This window comes from Acanthopagrus latus, chromosome 15 (genome assembly GCF_904848185.1).
Source record: "Acanthopagrus latus isolate v.2019 chromosome 15, fAcaLat1.1, whole genome shotgun sequence".
In the NCBI taxonomy this organism is placed as follows: domain Eukaryota; kingdom Metazoa; phylum Chordata; class Actinopteri; order Spariformes; family Sparidae; genus Acanthopagrus; species Acanthopagrus latus.
The window spans coordinates 18,226,646-18,246,262 of NC_051053.1; the positions used below are offsets into that span (position 1 = coordinate 18,226,646).

General features: G+C 41.2%; 1 protein-coding gene across 19 annotated transcripts in view; it reads left to right on the forward strand.

Moving 5' to 3' along the window:
- camk2g2 (calcium/calmodulin-dependent protein kinase (CaM kinase) II gamma 2) overlaps positions 1–19,617 on the forward strand; it is a 55,534-nt gene that overhangs the window by 12,105 nt on the left and 23,812 nt on the right. For all 19 annotated transcript variants that reach the window (XM_037123250.1, XM_037123255.1, XM_037123256.1 and 16 more), the window contains exons 3-6: positions 13,095–13,154; positions 14,920–14,974; positions 16,182–16,247; positions 18,301–18,373. In XM_037123250.1, the coding sequence (XP_036979145.1) occupies positions 13,095–13,154; positions 14,920–14,974; positions 16,182–16,247; positions 18,301–18,373 (254 nt within the window). The remainder of the gene's footprint in view (positions 1–13,094; positions 13,155–14,919; positions 14,975–16,181; positions 16,248–18,300; positions 18,374–19,617) is intronic.

A 19,617-nucleotide genomic window follows, 5' to 3' on the forward strand; every position in this document is an offset into this window, starting at 1 on the left:
TCTGTTTGATAATAACAGGTGACAGCTGCTCAGCAGCTCCACAGCAGTTTGTAGTATCCCAATAAATTTGTTTCAATGGAATTGAGTATGCGGCTCCATCACTTGGCTGAAGTGTGCAGACCTGCTGACTGGCACACCACCAAAATACTCAGTGCGTTTGTGTGTCTGCTACCAAGGTTACAATCAAAACAGCCTTTCAAAATAAAAGTCTTCTTAATAATGGTATACCGGGCCTGCTCTAGTGCAGTGTTGTGAGGGTGATGCAGGTGAAGGCTTTACAGTCCACTCCAACCACTTGATCACCAGTGAGATATAGTTACAAATTGTGTTGGCGTGCCAGCACTTTTAAAGGTTAAATGTTCATTCATTAGTCATTTTACAACACCAGGATTGTAGAATACATTTTGAATTTAAAACGTTTTTTAAAGGTGGTGTCTCACAGCCGGTGGAATGATGCTGCTCTTCAGTCTGGTGCTGTGGCAGTGGATATCACTTGCCAGGTGGAAGATTGGTGAACTGTGGCTGTGGCTTTATTTTACAGTGGTTCTAAACTCAAATTGATATGATTTAAGAAAAAATAATAGTAATGTCTCCTCAATTGGCTAAAATGTAATTTGCATGCCTTTTTAGACTGATTAAACCAGTAAGCCAAAAAATAAATACATCATTGTGTCTCATACATGCAGGTAGACTGTGCAGATATTTGTCCCTTTGCCCTCACACATGACCAAACATATATGTTTTTAATCATTGTGACAGCTTCAACAGCTGAGCAAATATTCTGAATGAATGATTAGATAAACAACAATTATGTCAGCACCGGAAAGTGGACATGATGTACTTTACTCTAGAAGTAGAACAATCCATCCAAACCTGTCTGGCTATAGAAAACACAATCCTCCGAGGAAAGTGTGATAACAGCACACACAGCTCATTGCTAACACAGACCGCTGTAAGCCTGCAGTGTCATGTCAGATCCTGTGTGTTAAGAAACTGGACCTGTTCCACAATCTCCAAAACAAATATCCAACTTCATTATAATTTTTGGCAGGGCAATCCTGGCAGATGTGAAATTGAGTCATTATGTGTTCTTGTGGAGGAGATTGGTCTCATACCAACTATCACTGCTCAGCTGTCTGACCTGATCTCTGTCAGCTGTCACTCTTCACTCAGCTTTACTCTTTGCATTAAATTTCTGCTGTACTGTCACTTCATGTCTTACCAAAAAGGACTGGCAGCCTCAACACACAGTGGAGGTCATTGTCTGTTCTCTCAGGGAATAAAGAGATAAATCTGTCAGTCTGTCTGTCTTTGTCTGTGTGTCTTTGTGTGTGTTTGATAGACCCTCAAAGCTGGTCATTGTAAGGGTTGAAGGATGTCTCTCTGGAGCAGCCGCTCATCAGTGATTAGTTATCACCAAGCCAGGATCAAGGCTGCACTCTGACACATCAAGGCTGGGAACCCGGGCAGTGTTATTTATGTGTTGGAATAAAGGTGCCAGAATTTGCCTCCAGATCTATTCTTAGTACTAATTTGGGTGTCATCATCACGCGTGGTTTAAACAGTTCTGCAGCCAAAAACGTGTCTAAACTGCAAAATGAACAGGCAGTGTTGGAGACACTAGCATCATTCCTCAAATGGGCCAGGTAAAGTCAGTGTTCATATATGTCGGCAGAAACCAGTAATTGTCAGTGGTTAATAAAAAGCCAGGTATACATGAGTTTGACCTTGGGATTGTGTTCTTTCACCCCAACCAGCCAGACTACTTTACTGTAAATTAGCTCTTAGCTTGCAAGTGAGAGCACACATCCTGGGTGTGTGTGTCTGCAACTATCATTGAATTCAGCACTCCAGTTGTCTCTCTTTGTGTAGTAAAATTAAAGTAAAATTTCCCCTCCAGCTCTAGTCGGCAGTCAACTTGCAAAGACAGGAGTCAAGTTAGATCCACTTTCTAATCCTGAAAATAAAAAATAAAAAATCTTTGATCCCTACGCCTCTGTAGCAGAGCTGAACCCGACATGATTCTGGGTGTTTATTCCTCCAGAAGGTCCGGCTCTGCAGCCGACTTCACCACCAGAGTCAGGCAACTCTTGAGCAGCTACAGCGGCTTCCCACACATCAGCAAACATGTTTATGTTCAGGCAGAGATGACGAGCAGGCAAAGATCATCTGTTTTTGGTCTATATTGACAAGTTGGTAAAAAAAAGGATTGTTCAAAAACATTGTAGCAGCTGTTCTTAAAAGATAAAAGACTCCATGCAAGTGCTTAAATGGCTTCTTAATTTAGCAAACATAAAGTATGAACTCAGATTCTCTTAACCTAATGAACCCTGTGAAGTTGTTGATGTAAATTAGCAGCAGGGCCACGCTCGCAGCTCGCACAGCTCTAATACACAAGCGTACTTAATGACATGTGGCATGGTGAGCTGGCAGAGAACGTGCGATAAGTCTAATTTATCTTTAATCTCAGTGTGTATTTGCTTAGCCAGAGCACAGGGTAGTTGAGATAATAGGAGGAAAAAAATGGACTTTGTGGCAGTGTCAGAAAACCACAGGTGGCAGCTGTTTATATATAAATGTGTTATTCAGGTAGGTATGCTGTGATGTCATAGTTTTCACCTCCACTCATGAACTTTTGGATGCTAGACCGCTCGCTGCTCAGATCCATTATTTTAAAACAACAGTAAAACTAAGAACATTAGTTTGGGGTCACTGGATAAAAATGATGAGATGATGATGCAGCTATAAAGCTCAGGATTTTCTCAGTTGAGATTTAATGAAAGATGAAGGTTAAAAAGGGATTCTGAACAAAAGCAGAATGCCTTCATTTATAATATCCCTCCCCTCTCTGATGTTTGGTGGGAGGGTGTTGGTTCACGTTACTTTTCTCTGTTAGGGTGTGATTAGAAACAGGGTTGGGGTGTTGTTTTATGACTGTTGGATGTCACAGTCAAGACAAAAGCGTAGTGTTGAGACACTGAAAGAGACGGAAGAATGAAAGAATCCTGTTAATACAAGCCATAGAGAGAAATAGACTTACTAGAGATACACAGAGGCAGCAAGGGTGTAAGGAGGACACCGTAGAGAGAAGTTGCTATGGCCTCACTTTTGTCTTAACTACCAGTGCTGATGTTAACAACTGTGTGCCCAACAAGAAGAGCATCTACTCAGCTTGAGTTTATGTCACGTTTAAAAGTGGATACACACAATTTACACATTTATAAGTTCTGTTGGAAACTTGATTCCCTTATGAAGCAATCTGATACAGCCCTGTCTTGTCTATTCCAGCAGAAGTATTGATTGTCCCATAACATCATTGCCACGTAGAGATCTGCTACCTGTAAACACAGTCGACTTTTCAGAGAAGGAGAGAAAGAAAGACGCTTCAGACAAGACACGAAAAACATGCAAATACAATTCAGTGCTCTTCACAGCTATTATTTAAGGCTCTAAATGAATTTATAGCTTATGAAAATGTTACATGTTATATCTTTAAACAACAGATCTCACATTAGAAATTTCACATGAAAAAATGTTCAGGTTTTAAATGTTCATGGGACAGTGCCATTAATCATTTGCCACCCTGCTTTGTCCTTTGCCTTTGCCACTTCATTATGATGAAAAGCATTGTTGGCATAATTAAGGAAACAGGACTAATCAGCAATGTTGGACCAGCCAATTAAAAGACAAAGAGGGCTGGATGAAGGGAAATGATTACAGAGGAATAATGGCTGGAGGAGTCCAGGCGGTTAGGACGGTGTTACCAGGGCAGAAGAGGTAGGGTGTCATAACAGAAGAGAGCTAAAGTGACAGGAGGACAAAATGATGTCACTAAATGCTAGACTAGTCAAGTAATTTGGTATTTAAATGTTGGTGAATGTCCTCCATGGATGTTGTGTAATAGAGCCATGAGCAGCCTTTCAGGCAAAGGTCGGGACCGCAAATATATCCTCGTTCCACCTCGATAACTTCATCCGACTGGAGAGTCTCACTGTTACTGCTGCCTTATTCCTGTGACGTTAAACTCTTCTAACTTTTGGCATCATAGAGAAGAGACCATAACCCCTTCTGCCTGTTTCCCCACAGGAGGAAGTTTAAAAGAGGTGAAGCTGCAGCCATATTTGTTCTCCCGTTGGTCAGAGTGAACTTTTCTAGCTAAACGCTGTAAGGAGCCCTGGCAGGGACACACTTACTCTTTTCACAAAGCTGTGCAGCAACCTGATGTTAATAGTCTCTCCCTGCAGGTCAGCTTAGGTCTGTTTAAGCTTCATTTACTGGCTCAGCGTAACACACCCAGTGAGCCGCGCTCACTGACCGAAGACAGTGTGTTAGCATGCAGAACACGATGCAGAACAGAGAATGTAATAGTGAAAAACAACATGAGAGAGAAGAACGGGGATACACAGCGTGTCACTACATGTTTTGGCTGAGCTACTCTGACATCTCTCAGACCCCAACACACACAACGACACATGCACAGACTGCTGCGCTGTTGTGTTTCCATCCTAAATTTTGAGGGCAGAAAAGCATGTCCTCTTCTCGTAATCATAACTTTTAACTTGAGCTGCTGCTTATTTCAAAATGTAAACACCCGACTTGTGTTCAGAGCAAAATCCGAAGCGACCGGGAGCAGCCGGGGGGTCACAACAATTTAAACTTGAATGACAATGTTTTTTAGATGAGGCATGTGTGAGAGGCTTAACAGTGTGCAGAACTGTATCCTGTTTATAAATTCAAAGCAGAGGTCAGGAGATTCTCATTAAAAGTAAATGAAGCAGTTTGATTTGCTCATTTCCATGCGCCTTTAACTGAATTCATCAGGGAATAAGGGAGGCTGGGTAGGGGAAACACATATAACCGAGTGGGAAAATGCTGCATTTCTAACTGATGTCATGTTATAACGCTGACAAAGAGAGAGCAGATTTTACATATTGTTTACCTCAGTGCTGAATATTTGACTGTTTCGTGAGGTAAATGTGCTCTAAAATGTGGCTTTTGCAAAAAAAACAACAAAAAAAAATTCATCAAGAAACACTGAAAAGCAATATTGTGTCCACTTGTTTGGACACAATGTTATTTGAAAGTGCTTGCTGGGCATCAACGTAAATACAGAGACACTGTAGCATTTGGTGTGCTCACACCAATATGTTTGTGCTTAGGACTGATCACGGCTTGTAGGCAGACACAGTTTTATGCATAACTAACTAATGGCATTTGCATCAATCTCAGCTGTGCTTTGTTCTTCATTTGCTAATTATCTCGCAACCAAATGTGTTAGACTGAAATGGCGAACGTTGCAAACATCATACGTGTTGCGCTTCAGCTTGTCATTTTGAGCATATTGGCATGCTGACGCTAGCTGTTAGTTTGGCTCTCTGCTCTTCTTCTTGTGTTGTGGTATTTTCTTTCGGTTGGCTAACATGCGGCAGTGCTCTGCTGTCTCTGGAGTCCAGCCGAGCAGAACTGGTGTCTGTCTCTGTCTTATTAGCATACTGCAGAGGACTGTTGGACAGCATTCGCCTGTTGTTTCATTGTATTGTTACCATCAGAAATGTGGCATTGATAACGCCAGCTTTATCCTTACTTTTATCATCTTCTCCATCACTGCCGTCCTCATCGTGTTTACATCATCACACTGCTGACTTCGAGCAGGCTTCATGAGCATCAGCGTTGGTCCACTGACACCAGACTGACCTTTCACAGCAATGGGACGTCTGACTGGACTCACTTGTTGATGAAGGGAGCTGTGACGGGAAGGGGAAGAATCAGTGTCAGAAACTCTCATCCGCCTTTCTAGTTTTTCTCTCTACCCCTCCATCTGTCAGTCTTTCTCTGTGTCTGCTTCTCTGTCTCTCACTTTCTGTCTCATTGTGTCTCCGTCTCTTTGCTGGGTGATGCAGGGCGGGCCAGGTCAGTGTGATTCAGGGCTGTAAGCTGGAGGAGGATTGGATCTATTTATAGTCTTGTCTGCTCTGGGCCACGCTGACCCTAGTCTCTATCTGTTTTTCTGTTTCTGCCACTCTGTCATTCATTTATCTCATATCAGTTGGTCGTCCTTTTATCCTGACTTACTCTCAGATAAGAAGACATTACCCTCCAGCGTGAAACAAGCTCTACCTCACTGTAATTCTGTCAAACAGCAATGTCTCTAAGATGCTCACACACATAATCATGCCAAGCCAGTTTTCTTTTCTTTTTTTTTAAGATGAGGGCAAAAGATGAAACTTAATTTGTCCGAACATAAATTCTTGCCAGATATCCATGACTGTAACATCAAAAGTTGCCAGTAAACATTTCTGTAAACCAATCATTATGTTCACATTTGTTTGTGTGTTGGGCATCACACCATATTGACATTTCTGCAGTGTGAGGATTTTCTGTTTTCCTTTGTCGCGCGCTGCTGTTAACTGAATCTGTTTGAGTTTTGGACTATCTTTAGTCGGGGACACACCCAGTTTCAATTAGTGTGTTTGTCTCTGTGAAAGACGGGAATCGGAGCATCCAAAAGTGGTCTGTGCTACTTTAGGTTGTTTGCCCTGTGTGCGTGTGTTTGTGTGTGCATCGAGGGAACGAGGCTGCGAGCCAGGCTTTTAGTAGTGCTCACAGCTCTGTTTTCATTGACTTTACTAGAACTTCACTAAAGGCTTCAGATGGTATCGGTTGGTTTGTTTAATGGCTTTGCCCAAATGAAAAAGATGTGTGGAACAACAACATGTGCACACGGACACACTTCGCATTGTGTGAGTGTGACTCCTTCAGAACAATAGCAGCTGTGCATGAGTGGCTTCGTGATGAAGTTCTACAAAGCTGCTCTGTGTGTGCTGGTTGTGTCCAATCAGCAACTCATCACACTAATATCCTTCTATGCTTAGGGTGCAGGTTGCCAGGTTTGCTGCAATCAGCAAATGAAGAATGGTACATGGCAACCGTGATCTTTTGTTGACTCCGCTCGGTCTCTGACAGTCCCTGAGGAGAGGGGACTTTGACAGAGCTGCAGACTGACACTGACTATTTAAAGACAAGCTATGACGGTTTTCATCTTGACAAAATCTGTCAAACCTTTGACACGCACACTGTAAACAGATGTTTTACCTATACTGATACAGCCCAGTAGTGTATCGTCTCCATGATATGAAATCTTCTACTTGATACTTTGTGTATGGTCAATCTCGAGGAATAATGTGGCTGGTGGACAGGAGGTGTAGTGCTGCAAGAAGCCCAGTGTCGCCAACTACGTGAATGCCAAATTCAGCAACAAAATCTGCAGAGCGTGCACATTAAAACTGCCACAACAGTGACCTCTTGTCACCAAAATAAAAAAATAACATCAAACTTTACCAGTCAAATTGCGTTTGGCTTGTTTTTGATGTCTGTGTGCTCAGAAGTTGACTTTCATTGTGAAGTATCGTCTGTCTGTTTCCCTGCAGGCAGAAGTTAATTGATGAACATGGGGGGAGGGACGTATAGATCGTTTTTCAAACAGTGGTTGTGGCTTGAAAGAAGTCATCCATCCACCCATCCATCATTCATCCACCGCTCCAGCCTGTTTAGGGCTTCTAGATGAGATAGCAACAAGGGGGAGGGCTGGATGGATAGATGAATACGATGATGTGCCACGCCGTTGGTCATCACTCAGTCCAATTGGGCTAAGTGCTGCGTGTTGTTCTCCTCGGAGCAGATGCTATGATATCACAGCATCTCTTTGAAAAGCTATAAAGGGGGTGTGTATGTGGGTTGGGATGGTAAAGGCAGGAAAGGGTTTGACTCTTCATCCATTTCAATTTCTGCAAAGTGTCTGAAAGAAAAGTACCAACGTACCTGCAAATCACCTCCTCTACCATGGCAAAATATAAGGCTGTTTTCAAAATATTTTTACCGAAACATTTTTTGTTGGCAGTCTGAATTAAAGCACGGATTACTGACCCAAACCTGTCTGGTCTCACTGGCCTGGGTTCGGGCAAAAGTTAAAAAATGATGTCTGGGTTCTGGGCATATGTTACTCATGGGCTTGGTTACTACTCTCACGACATAACGGGTTTGGACAGAACTTTTTTGTCAATCCGGACACTACTCTGACTGGGGCCCTTGGTTTTTAGAGAGCAATCTTCACACCCTGAAATCCTCGACTTGGAGTGAGCAGTCTGACCAAAAATGACTGAAGACTACAGTTACTGCAGCCACACATGAAATACAATTAATACGGTTATACTAGTCTTTTAACAATAGTCAAAAAGTTAAAGAAGTAAGAGGATATTAAATACACTGACCCTTACGATAGATTGTGGATGCCCTGAAGATTGATTATAATCACTTGCCTTCACCACAGTGTCAAAGCTGCATTCAGTTGCATGATAGGTAAAGTCAGTTTGCTTTCGTATTTCTTTTGGCGTATACACACGGTCGGCAGCTAGTTAGAACGGTAGCTAAAGCCAGTGCAGTCAGACGTAACAATGCTGCAGTAATCCTACTGTCTTAAATGTTATATGTCTTACTGAGAAATGTATTCAACTGTATGGTCATTCTAGAGGATGTGACTCAGGGTGTTATTGGATTGTATTGCAAAATACAGGGAGGTTTTCTTGTTATTTAGTCTCATCCTCAACAAGGTGGCCTTAACGATGTATAAGTTAGTCCAAAACTGTCCAGTAAGTAGTAGCTGTCTTTAATTTCTGTTCATTCTGTATTGATTCAGGCAGTGAACCACAGCCTTAGTTCGTTTTCCGGTGTTTTTTTTTCGAGTTTTGTTTGAACTCATTAAGGACCTGTCCTTAATGTGACTTTTATTTGGAACCTGCTTCCTGTGGCTCCCAGGCTTCGGGACTTTGATCATAACAGACTGAATGCCTAATGATTGACATCAGTTAGACACCAAACTTTCTTTATTTTTAGTTTTTTTGTTGCCTCTAATCAACCTCCAGTGGTTCTGTTGGTTCTATAAGGATACTGCAGTTTCCGTCTATATTTGATACTGATCGGCTTTTATTAAGCTGCAGTCAATTTCTCTTGTTTCTCTTCTGTTCTATACAATTTGCTCTTTTGAAGCCCATTCTTATTCTCTCATCTTTCTATTGAAACTCCTCAGTCATGTTTCTAGTGTTTCTAAGCAGCCAGCTGCCAAGACTGTCTGCCATCACAAGCATTATAAAGCCGTCATCTCAGGCCAGCATTGAAAAATAGTCCTATTTTTGCAGGCTGATCCCACTTCTAAGAATACAAGCAGCCAAAATAGCCCATTATGGCTGTGAGAAGAAGGTTGTGGTATGTCTGCAGAATGCTTTGATTTCTCATCCCCAGTACACACTGGTCAGATTAAGGCTCGTGTGTGTGTGTGTGTGTGTGTGTGTGTGTGTGTGTGTGTGTGTGTGTGTGTGTGTGTGTGTGTGTGTGTGTGTGTGTGTGTGTGTGTGTGTGTGTGTGTGTGTGTGTGTGTGTGTGTGTGTGTGTGTGTGTGTGTGTGTACCACGGATATTGAACAGGATGGATACATGTACTCATGTCTGTATACAGAGACACGCAGACTCAAAGCTTTAGCTCATTGGTTTAACCCTTTGGGTCAGAGGTTTGGGTTCAGACTAGGGTTAGTGTTTTAATCCCTCACTGTGTTTTGTTTCATGCAGGATCTTGTTGGTGGTTAAGACGATGGATTTGAAAGTACATCAGTGCCCAAAATCTCTGCGCCATTCCTCGAGTAGTGACTTTCCATCCTCTTATCCAATCAGATGTGACTAGGATGCATGCACAGTGTTTTTCTAGCAGTGTAACTTTGTATGTTGGGACCTCTTCAGTATGTGTTGTGATTCAGTATTATGATTTATTACGCTGCTTTTTTAACATGGATCATAAGAAAAAATTAAATTCACAAAAAAAAAAAGGCAAATCACGAATCAGTCAGTCTTATTTAAGCAGCATCATTGCTCTACTTGATAAAAGTACTGAATAAAACAGTTTTTAAAGAAAACTGCTACATTTTGCTGCTCCCTGTTAACAGTCTAATAATAATAATAATAATAATAATAATAATAATAATAATAATAATAATAATAATAATTAATTATAAATGAACAGTTTATTAATGTTGGTTAAATTTTACCTAAGCAGATCGAGATTTTTGACAAATATTAAGGTTTGTTGCACTCAGATACACATAATATGAGCTGTTAGCTTGTGAGGGTTGGCTTTCCACAATGATTATACCGTCAGTAGATAATAGTAAATTATAAACTAAAGAGAGATCACTGATCTTCATATAAAATACAGAAGTGTAATTTTATTGTTATATTTTAAATGTTTTGTATGCACACAAGACCACAAACTGTATATTTACATGCTCATTGTGGAATTTTAAACCCTCAGTGTTTGCTGTGAAGGAAGGAAGTGTTTCCTGTTCCCTTTTCCTGACAGTGTTTTTCCAGCCAGGCAGGGGAATCGAAGAAACCGACAGCTTCTCTAACCTCTGGGTTACCTCCACCCTGTTAGCTGGCATCTGTGATTTTTATAAGAGTTTACTTACTGACTTCCATTTTGCAAAGTTTAGTTTTCTAACACAAGACAGGGAAACACACACAGTACATTAAAAAAATTAGACATGCAGGAGAGGAAATAAGCCTTAAAGTCTTATTCAGACTTCAACAACAGTTACTTTAATCTGTTTAGTCATGTCTGAGGAAGTGCTTACGCTTGAAACGTCACGTATGGAGGTAACAAATGTTCATGGGAGCATCATCCAGTGAGCTGACTCTATTTTTACTTTTCACTTTAGTCTGATGACTCATCAGGGTTGAACTTGGTCACGATACATATTTAAGATGTAAGACTCTTGTGTTTTCTTCTCTTATTTTAGCTACTGTTCTCATTCCAAATAGTCACTGAAATAAAATGCAAATCAGTGCCATGTTTCCATCAGCTCCTGTTTTGAGACTATATTTAAGGGAATGATAAGATTAGATAATTATCAAGCTCTAGGAACTCTGACACATCTTGACATTTTATCGCTGCTTGCACTCCTCAGATGGTATTTGTACTATACGACAGGAATAGGGCTCGCTGTCAACTTTGCAGTCATGTTACTGGATACTGAGACAGACTCTTTTTCTTTTTGGGGTCTGTTGTAAGGTATCTGTCCTTGACAGCTGTCTTTTGCTGCATGATGTAGTTCTTCTTTTTGTCTTGTTTTATCTTTTTTGGGCTTTCTGTTGCAGTGGATCATAAAATCCTCACATTTGAGAAGCTCGAACCAGGCATAAAGCAAACGTTTGGCATTTGCCTGTGAACATTCTGTATCGATTAATCCACCAAAGTTGCCTGTTGATATTTGCAATTAGTCTTTGCAGCATGAACAGTGTCATCAATGTAGCATATACTTTAGAATCAGAATGTAAAACATTTGATGGACTGATTAGCAAGCTAGCTAGAATAGCCATAATGTCCGCAAACACATTGGGTTCATTGTGTCTTATTGGCTGAATATTACAGTCGACCTACATGAAAAGATGGTGACTCACTTAACAGTGCTGCGGTGCTAAAGCACTTGTTATAGTAGATCTGGGAGTCATATGATGTTAAAGAAATGCAGCTCCTTTCAGAAACAGGGCAGTGTGTAGCGTGACTGTGCTCAGAGCAGGACTGTGTTAGCGACTGGAGCAGAGGGGAAAGTTAAGGATACAGTTTGACCATGAATAAACTACAAATGAATTAACCAAAAAATAATTGTTCAACTGCCTGTCCCTGCAAATATCAATGATATCGCTAATGCATGCTAATGTTGTTGATCTCGTTAGAATGGCAGTCAGGTTGCGATGGTAATAACTATGTATGATTATTGACCACGCCCCCGTTTTCTGTTTAAGTAAGACATTATGAACTTGTGTTGTCTTGTAGGTCAGTTCAAAAACCTTCTCCGGTATTAATATTTGCTGCTTGTCTCAGTCTCCATCTGATACTTAATTGAATAGTGTAGTATTTTGGATATGATAATCCTCATGACAATTACTAAAAAAAAAACAACAACAAAAAAATCTATCTCTAGTCTAATGATCATCTCGACACTGTGACACTGCCCAAACCCCTTCGATGGGACAGGGGATTAGGGATGTCCAGCCTTTTTTCTCTCTTTTTCACGCACACATGCCAAAAATCCAACACACACGCAAGTCATTCACATGAGCATCCCATCTGTCCCCCGAGACCAGCAGCTGGTGGGTGGCACCATGTCCAGTATGATCTTGACCTGTGACACCCAGCAGCACCCACTGTATCTATCTACTGTATCCGTCCCACAGCCAGTCTGCCTGTCACACACACACACACTCTAGCACAAGCTTTTTGCACTTAGTGAAATTAGTCTTGTGGGTCCAGCCTTAATATAATCAGTGTCCAGTTAATGATTCTAATGGCGAAGAGAGAGAGTGTGTGCGTGCGTGCGTGTGTGTGTGTGTGTGTGTGTGTGTGTAGCTGTCTGGCTGTCCACTTGTGTATGCTCATATTAGTTGACAGTTTTGGCCTCTTAGCTTGTCTGGCTTGCTGTGTGTTTTACCTTTTTGACATCCTGTCTCTGCTGAAACTATTCCGCTGTCCCCTCCAGTTCTAGTCAGTTTGATGTTAGTTGCAAAAATGTCCAGTTTACAAAAAAAAAATAAAGGCAAACTATTGTTGTGAGTGGGGTGGGAGGAGCAGAAGAGATGGGTGATGAAGCGTGTTTGTGTGTTTATGCTTTGGTTACAGCTGCGCAGTTAAAAGAAAATGTTTAATCAGCGCACATCGTCGCTGGTGCAGGCATTTCTGAAATCCTTCCAAACAAGATATCAAGTTTTAATGGCTGCAAAAATCTTTGCTTTAGAAAAACTAAACAAATTATTCATTATTTATTAGCACTACATCTGTTGAAAAGTTATGTAGAGGAAGCCGTTTCCCAAAATGCTTTTGGAAAAACATGATCTGTAATCAGATTTAGTGAATCTTACGCAGCCCATGCTGTTCTACACTTGTACTTGGTAGGCGTACAAACTTTCTCCTGGTGTTTGTGTCACCGTAATATTCCTTTCCCGGTACTGACATTATGTCCTTACATTTTCCTCTCTGCTCTTTTCTCTCCTCAGATCACCAGAAACTGGAGCGGGAGGCGAGAATCTGTCGTCTGCTCAAACATCCAAACATAGGTGAGTCACTTTTTAGAGCCAGCAGACTGATGGATTAGTGGAACAGCTTTGTTAATTCAGCATAGCAACATGAAAAGAAGTGAAAGTGTTTGGTCACTGCAACAGGTTTTGGTCAGACAGGAGACTCAGAACATGTGTTATATTTTACACTTTCTTACAGCTGTGAGAAGACCCCAAATGATCGCCTGAAAAATGTCATTGGTTGACATTGACAGGTGACATCTAAAGTCGGGGTGCTGCAGTATTTCAAAAAATGACATTTCTTGTTCTGCAGTATCGATTTGATCTTTAAAAAAAAAACAACTGTCCATCATGAGACTTGAGGCAAAGATACAGATTGGAAGTACTGTACTTCTTCCTTACTCAAGCATTTCCACTTTCTGCCTCTTTAGACTTCCATTCCATTCCATTTAATATGAGATACTTTTAAGACCATACATCATAATTCAAATCACTAAATGTATCCAATGCATTAGTTTAGTGATATCTTTTGCCACTGAAATGTCTGGGAATGTGAGCTTGTGTCTATGTGTGTGCCGTGTGTGTTTGTTACCTCGGGGACTGTTTCTTGTGTAAACTCTGACCTTGTCAGGACAGATAGTCCTCATGGGGACCAGAGACTAGTCCTAATGAGGCAACATGTCATTTCTGAGGTCCTGGTTAAGGTTAAGGTCAGGCTGTCCTCAATGAATGGAAGTCAGTGTAATGTCCTTACAAGGATAGCTGCACGGTGTTGTGTATGTGCATGTGTTGGGCCCAGACAGGAAGTGGCCCCTTGAGAAAGGAAGGAAATGGCAAAGTGTTTTGTGGCAGAACTGCCGAGTGACACACACACACAGTATGATAACAGCATAATACGTATGGCTTCAGTGGTCTTTCTTTCTTCTTCCTCCCACATGATTCCCTCTTATTCCTCGTCCCTTTCTTCTTTCTTTCCCTCCCTCAGCTGCTCTTTTCTTCTCCCACTCTCAAGAGGAGAGCTTGTCAAGTTTTCTTTTCTCTAACTGGAACTCCTCTGAAGCAAGAACAGAGTAACATACAACATTCTCAGGCCTAATTTCAGCACAGAAAGCTGATAGTTCAAGTTCAAATACGAACATATCGCCCCCCTCTGTGCACAGTGATGTCTCCTGCCTGTGTGCTTCTTTAACAGAGAGAAACCTAAAAGCAAATTAACAGTATCACATTAATTATGAATGATTAAAATATGGCAACCATTCTGTCAACAATGTCATCCAAGAGCTGAGTCCTGGTTGCCAACAAGCCAGGTGGCTCTCAGGCTTTACCAACCTGCTGCAACACGGCGGAGTGGATCATTGCAGAGCGGCAGGAGGAACTGGCCTGCTGGAAACCTCGAATCCTCACTATGTATCACTTGACCTTGTGTGTGTTTATGACTGTGAATGAGTATACCATGACATAGATGAAAAGTTACCATTTAACCCATACAGAATACAAAATGCAGGCTTTTCCTCAATGATGGCCACATTTGAACATTAATGATGCTGCTCCTGCCCTCTATTGGTATTTAGCAAAGACTTAAACTAAGTTTAAACGATGAAACATAATAATTCTCAGACTTGCATAAGATGGATTAGACTGGACATGAAGACCATTTAAATCTAAGCCATTATTTTATCATGCATCATCAAGTACAGGAACAGAATGTGCAGCCTTTTTTGTCTTACTGGGTTTGATTTAAGAGTATGAGCACGACTTTTAACTGATTTCTAATTGAAGTTTCTTTCACTGATTCTTCCATCAGTACGACTCCATGACAGCATTTCAGAGGAAGGTTTCCATTACCTCGTCTTTGACCTGTAAGTAAAGCACATGAACACACACATGCAAGCACGCTCAGGTCACAGGTTTAGGCTGCAGTATTGCTTCAGAAATTACTTCACCTGAGCAACAAGTAATTCAAGACTCGATGACTGTCACCATTCACACATTACAGCAGATTATATTTTCCACTGAGCTGCCACGATGGAAAGGGTCCATTTACTCTTCAATGAAGCTGTAATTAACAGTAGTTTTATTCCCAGTTTTTACAGATGTAATGTAAGTTTCACTCCATTCTCGCCATGTTTATGCACAAATACTATGAATTGCTTCACTGAAAAATGTAGGAAATAACTTCATGTACTCTCAGATCTTGTAACTGTATACTCTCATGTAAACGTGACATTTTTCCATGAAGATAAACAGTGTTGGTTAAATATCAGGTTCAGTAATGCCTAACTCAGAGTGCAAATCCTGTGAATGTTATTCTTGTTGCAGCCAAATAACACCTAATATTTTTCTTCTCGCTGTTAAATTGACCTTGTGTCACATTGTAATTTGGTAAACTTGACTGGAGCGCGCTTTTGGCCACGTTTTTCTGTCCACACCAGGCTGAACATGACAGCCTGATGTAGTTAACGCTACCTGAAGCACTGGGTCTGTGTTACCCTGTCACACAGTCTTTCCTGTGGTTACAGCTTGACTGTCTACAGACATGTACAGTGTAGAGATGACTGTGAAAGGCATATTTTTATGCACATGAAGAATAAAAAGATTATCTGCATATATTTAATATCTATGGTTTTGCACGTGCTAATACAGAACTGGAGTTACGTCTAGGCAGTAACTACTGAATGGATTGTGATGTTATCTTTAGATTGCTCACCCTTAGTTACATCTACCAGGATCAAATTGTGTTTGGTGGAACAGAGCACCTATCTTTTTATCTGAGGTGCAAATAAACCAGACTTGCAAGTCAGTCTTGTCGAGGCTTGTATTATCAGTAATCACCAGAAGTTAGAGCACATGTTACATGAACATGTTGGATCTACCTGTCCTCACTGACATCAACATTAATCAATATCCTTCCTCTAAAACCTTAGTTCAAACAAAACAGCTGATTAAAAGAGCCAAATTTGACACTGTTGTCATGATTTGTTCCATTCGTGAGAGAGATTTTCATTTGTCTCTTTTGCTGGAAAAGAGAACTAACCAAGCCTTTATTCTGTCTGTGTCTGTCTGCAGTGTCACTGGAGGAGAGCTGTTTGAGGACATTGTTGCTAGAGAGTATTACAGCGAGGCAGATGCCAGGTACAGTATGTCAGCCTTGTTATGGGACATGTGTTATGTGTTACTAGTCGATTTCCCTCCACGGTAAAAGTTATGGCTGCCAAAGCTGTAAAGTTATGAAAGCACAACATTTTTGTTGATGTAGTTTGTGCTTTAGTGGCAGAAACAGTGCTTAAGGTTGTTTGAAGTTCACCATAAGCACTTTATTTTTGACCATGTAACTTTTAAATTTAATTCTGTTAATAAATAATGACAAAGCTCTCTCAAAGTTTAAAACCGTATTTTGCGCTTCTTGTCAGAGTCTGCAGTTGTTTTTGTGCTGCAGCACATTACCTGCTTGCAGTGAAAAAAACTATAACTACACTAGTCAGGGCTACCAGGCTCTTACTTTTGGTCATCTTGAAGACGGACACATACCATTGGGATTATAGTTCTCTTCTGATAATGATCTGTGCAGATGATCCTACACAAAAGATTTCTTTTGAGCCAGATCAAAACAGAGGAAGGGAAAGTCAGGAGGGATGATGTGAAGAACGGGAATGGAAGGGAATTTACAGTCCTAAAGTGAGTGAGCACAGTCTGCTGTGCACCATCTTAACTTCAATAATAGGAAGGAGAATAAAATGTGAAGTCCAGATTTAGCCAAATTTGGACACAACGCCAGGAGCTCTTCTTTTGCTTCAGTCACACAGAGAGTGGACACTGCCTTCCCAAAATCTGTCTCTGTCCAGCCTCCTACTGCCGACCCTAACTTCACCTTTACTCGTGTCAAGCTCAATTTAATCTAAAAGAAATGGTATTAATTTTAACTGTGCACCAGACCAGTAAAATTGGTGGTATGTGGGCTTGGGACAAGCTTACATAAGATATCCCCCGACCGCACACACCCTTCCCGCTCCACTTCCCACTTCCACACGTTCGTTCACATAAAAATGCCTCCAACTTTCCGCCCACATAAACTCAGTCAAACTATATGCAGATCACAACTGCTGGCTGTGACATGTGTCATAATTAAACCCAATGTTTTGATTGGTTGGAAGTGTCAAAGTGAGTGAGGGGAAATTATCTGCTGTTTTAAATTGTAGCCATCATGTCAGACATTTGGCGGTGCTGCTGGTTGCTGGGTTTTGCTCCTGTTCAGCCATCAAGAGCTTGAACTAGTTCATATGAAGAGTTTTTTAACCAGATTGGAAATCAAAATTGTTGATAGCACTCTGGAAGGCTGGCTGTTATTGACGAGGGAATGGTGGGTTAAAGTATGACGAACGTTTTCAGCCTCTCCTGGAAGGAGTTCATAGTGTTTTACTCAGTAGTTCACATGAAAAGAGGTAAAAATAGTTGTGTAAATTATTAAAAAGAGACCGAGAGAGAGAAGCTCAAACCCCCCACATTGGACAGGTGTGTGCGGTGCAAGCAGCTATGATAAACCTTTAGTAAGTCGAGGCACTGTTGGGAACGCCTGGCTGGTATTCTAGTTCACCCCAAAGGTAGCCAGTAAAGTTCAGGTCAGGGCGCTGGTTGTCTGTATACTTTCAGCCATTGCGTAGCACCTAAGCTTAAAAATGTTCAACATAGTGTGACCTTTAGTAGAGCCGGCTGCTATCGACTTGCCGTAGTGACAAGACATAGTATGGAGTGGGCACAGCAGGAACCTTTACTGATATTTCAGTTGCTCCTCTCTACGACTCAATCAGCTGTTGTTTAGCCATCTTTTTTTCTTTGCTCTGTCTCAGCATGTGTCTCACTTCCCAGTTCGTAATTCCTGTGTTTTTGTGTCCTGAGCAAATGGTTGCAGTGGTAAACCATGGTATTTAAACAGACAGTTATCTTACTGACCACGACACATTTTGAGCTTAACAGTTATAGGGTGCATGTGCGACCAAACTAATCACATCCTGAAGCTGAATTTCATCCAAATTCTGAAAATATGTCAAAATGCACTTTTATGGACAGATAATGATCACACGATATTGAGTTTAATTTACTTTTTTGTCTTTCTGTCTGAACTATTTATCGTCTGTTTTGGGTTGACAGATATGTCTAACCTCTGTTTCTCATTCCTCTGACTTTTCAGCCACTGCATCAATCAGATCCTGGAGAGCGTCAGTCACATCCACCAGCATGACATTGTGCACAGGGACCTCAAGGTGAGTTACTGTGGGAGGACCTTCTCGACTCAGTAGTTACAAAAATTGGTTATTTATAGCGCCGTGTTGTGAATGAGGATGAAAGACGTGTTGAGATTCACAACAGGTCTCAACACACTCCTGCAGATGTCACACTCGTGTGACGTTGGGAGCGTCATCCAGTTCTCTTTTTACCTGCTTTTTTTTTTATCTCCTTACCTTACCTCGATTCCCATCTTTCTCTACACCTGCTCCCCTCCTAGTTTCCCTATGTCTCCCTCTTTCCTCTCTCCCCCCGTCCTCCCTCCTGCGCTGCTGTGGAGTGACGAAAGCAGACCAGCTGCTATTAATAGCGGGTCGGTGGGTGAGACGACGGCCACTGACGATTTCCCCCGCAGCGAGCCTGTTCACCCTGACCAGAAACTGAAAGCACCCTGACGACCTCAGCTTTGTTATTTAATTTTGATAATTTAGTGAATGCAGATGGCAAAGTGAGCTGAGATTGAAACACCTGGATAACTACCCCATATTTTTTTATTTCCAAGACCGAGTTCAGACTCCGAAACTATGATAATTTACTTAGCAATCTGGTCTACTTTTATGTGCCAGAGAAAGATTAAACCATTACTCTTGGGAAAGAAGACAAGAATAATTGGAAAATAAACAATCTGTTTCTGTGTTTAAGTGGTATAAATGGACTTGTGATGCTTTTTATTGATTTTTAGCGTGTATATGTATCTTGATATAAAATAAACTTAGAGGGGAAAGAGTTTTACTGATGAGGGCAGAGGACGGAAATGAATTAGATTAGTTGTTCAACTCTCTTTTCATGTAATCTGCATCCGTGCTGCATTGTTACTCCAAACTCATCCTGTGTTGCCATCATTTGAGCAAATGTCATTTGAACCCACCAAAATGTATTTTTAATTCTAGTAGGGACCCCAAATATGTCCAGCTGAATTTGAAAAAATGCGTCTGAACTTCATTGTTCAAAGTCATCGTTACTATTTCCATTTGATGGAACGAAGCAGCTTAAAAACATGAAATGTTGTATTGGTATATTTCACTCAGTTCAAATATTTAAAATATTAAAATAACCAAAAACGCCATCAACATGTACCATGGAGAGTTGTGACATCAGACAAACACGTCATATTTTCGCCTCCCTGTCATCTTGGGAGAGCCACTTGCTGACGGGAAAACAAGAACTGGAGAGAAGAGTTGAATGATGTTGGCTGGTGGCAGACTGGGTTGCCATGGTAACT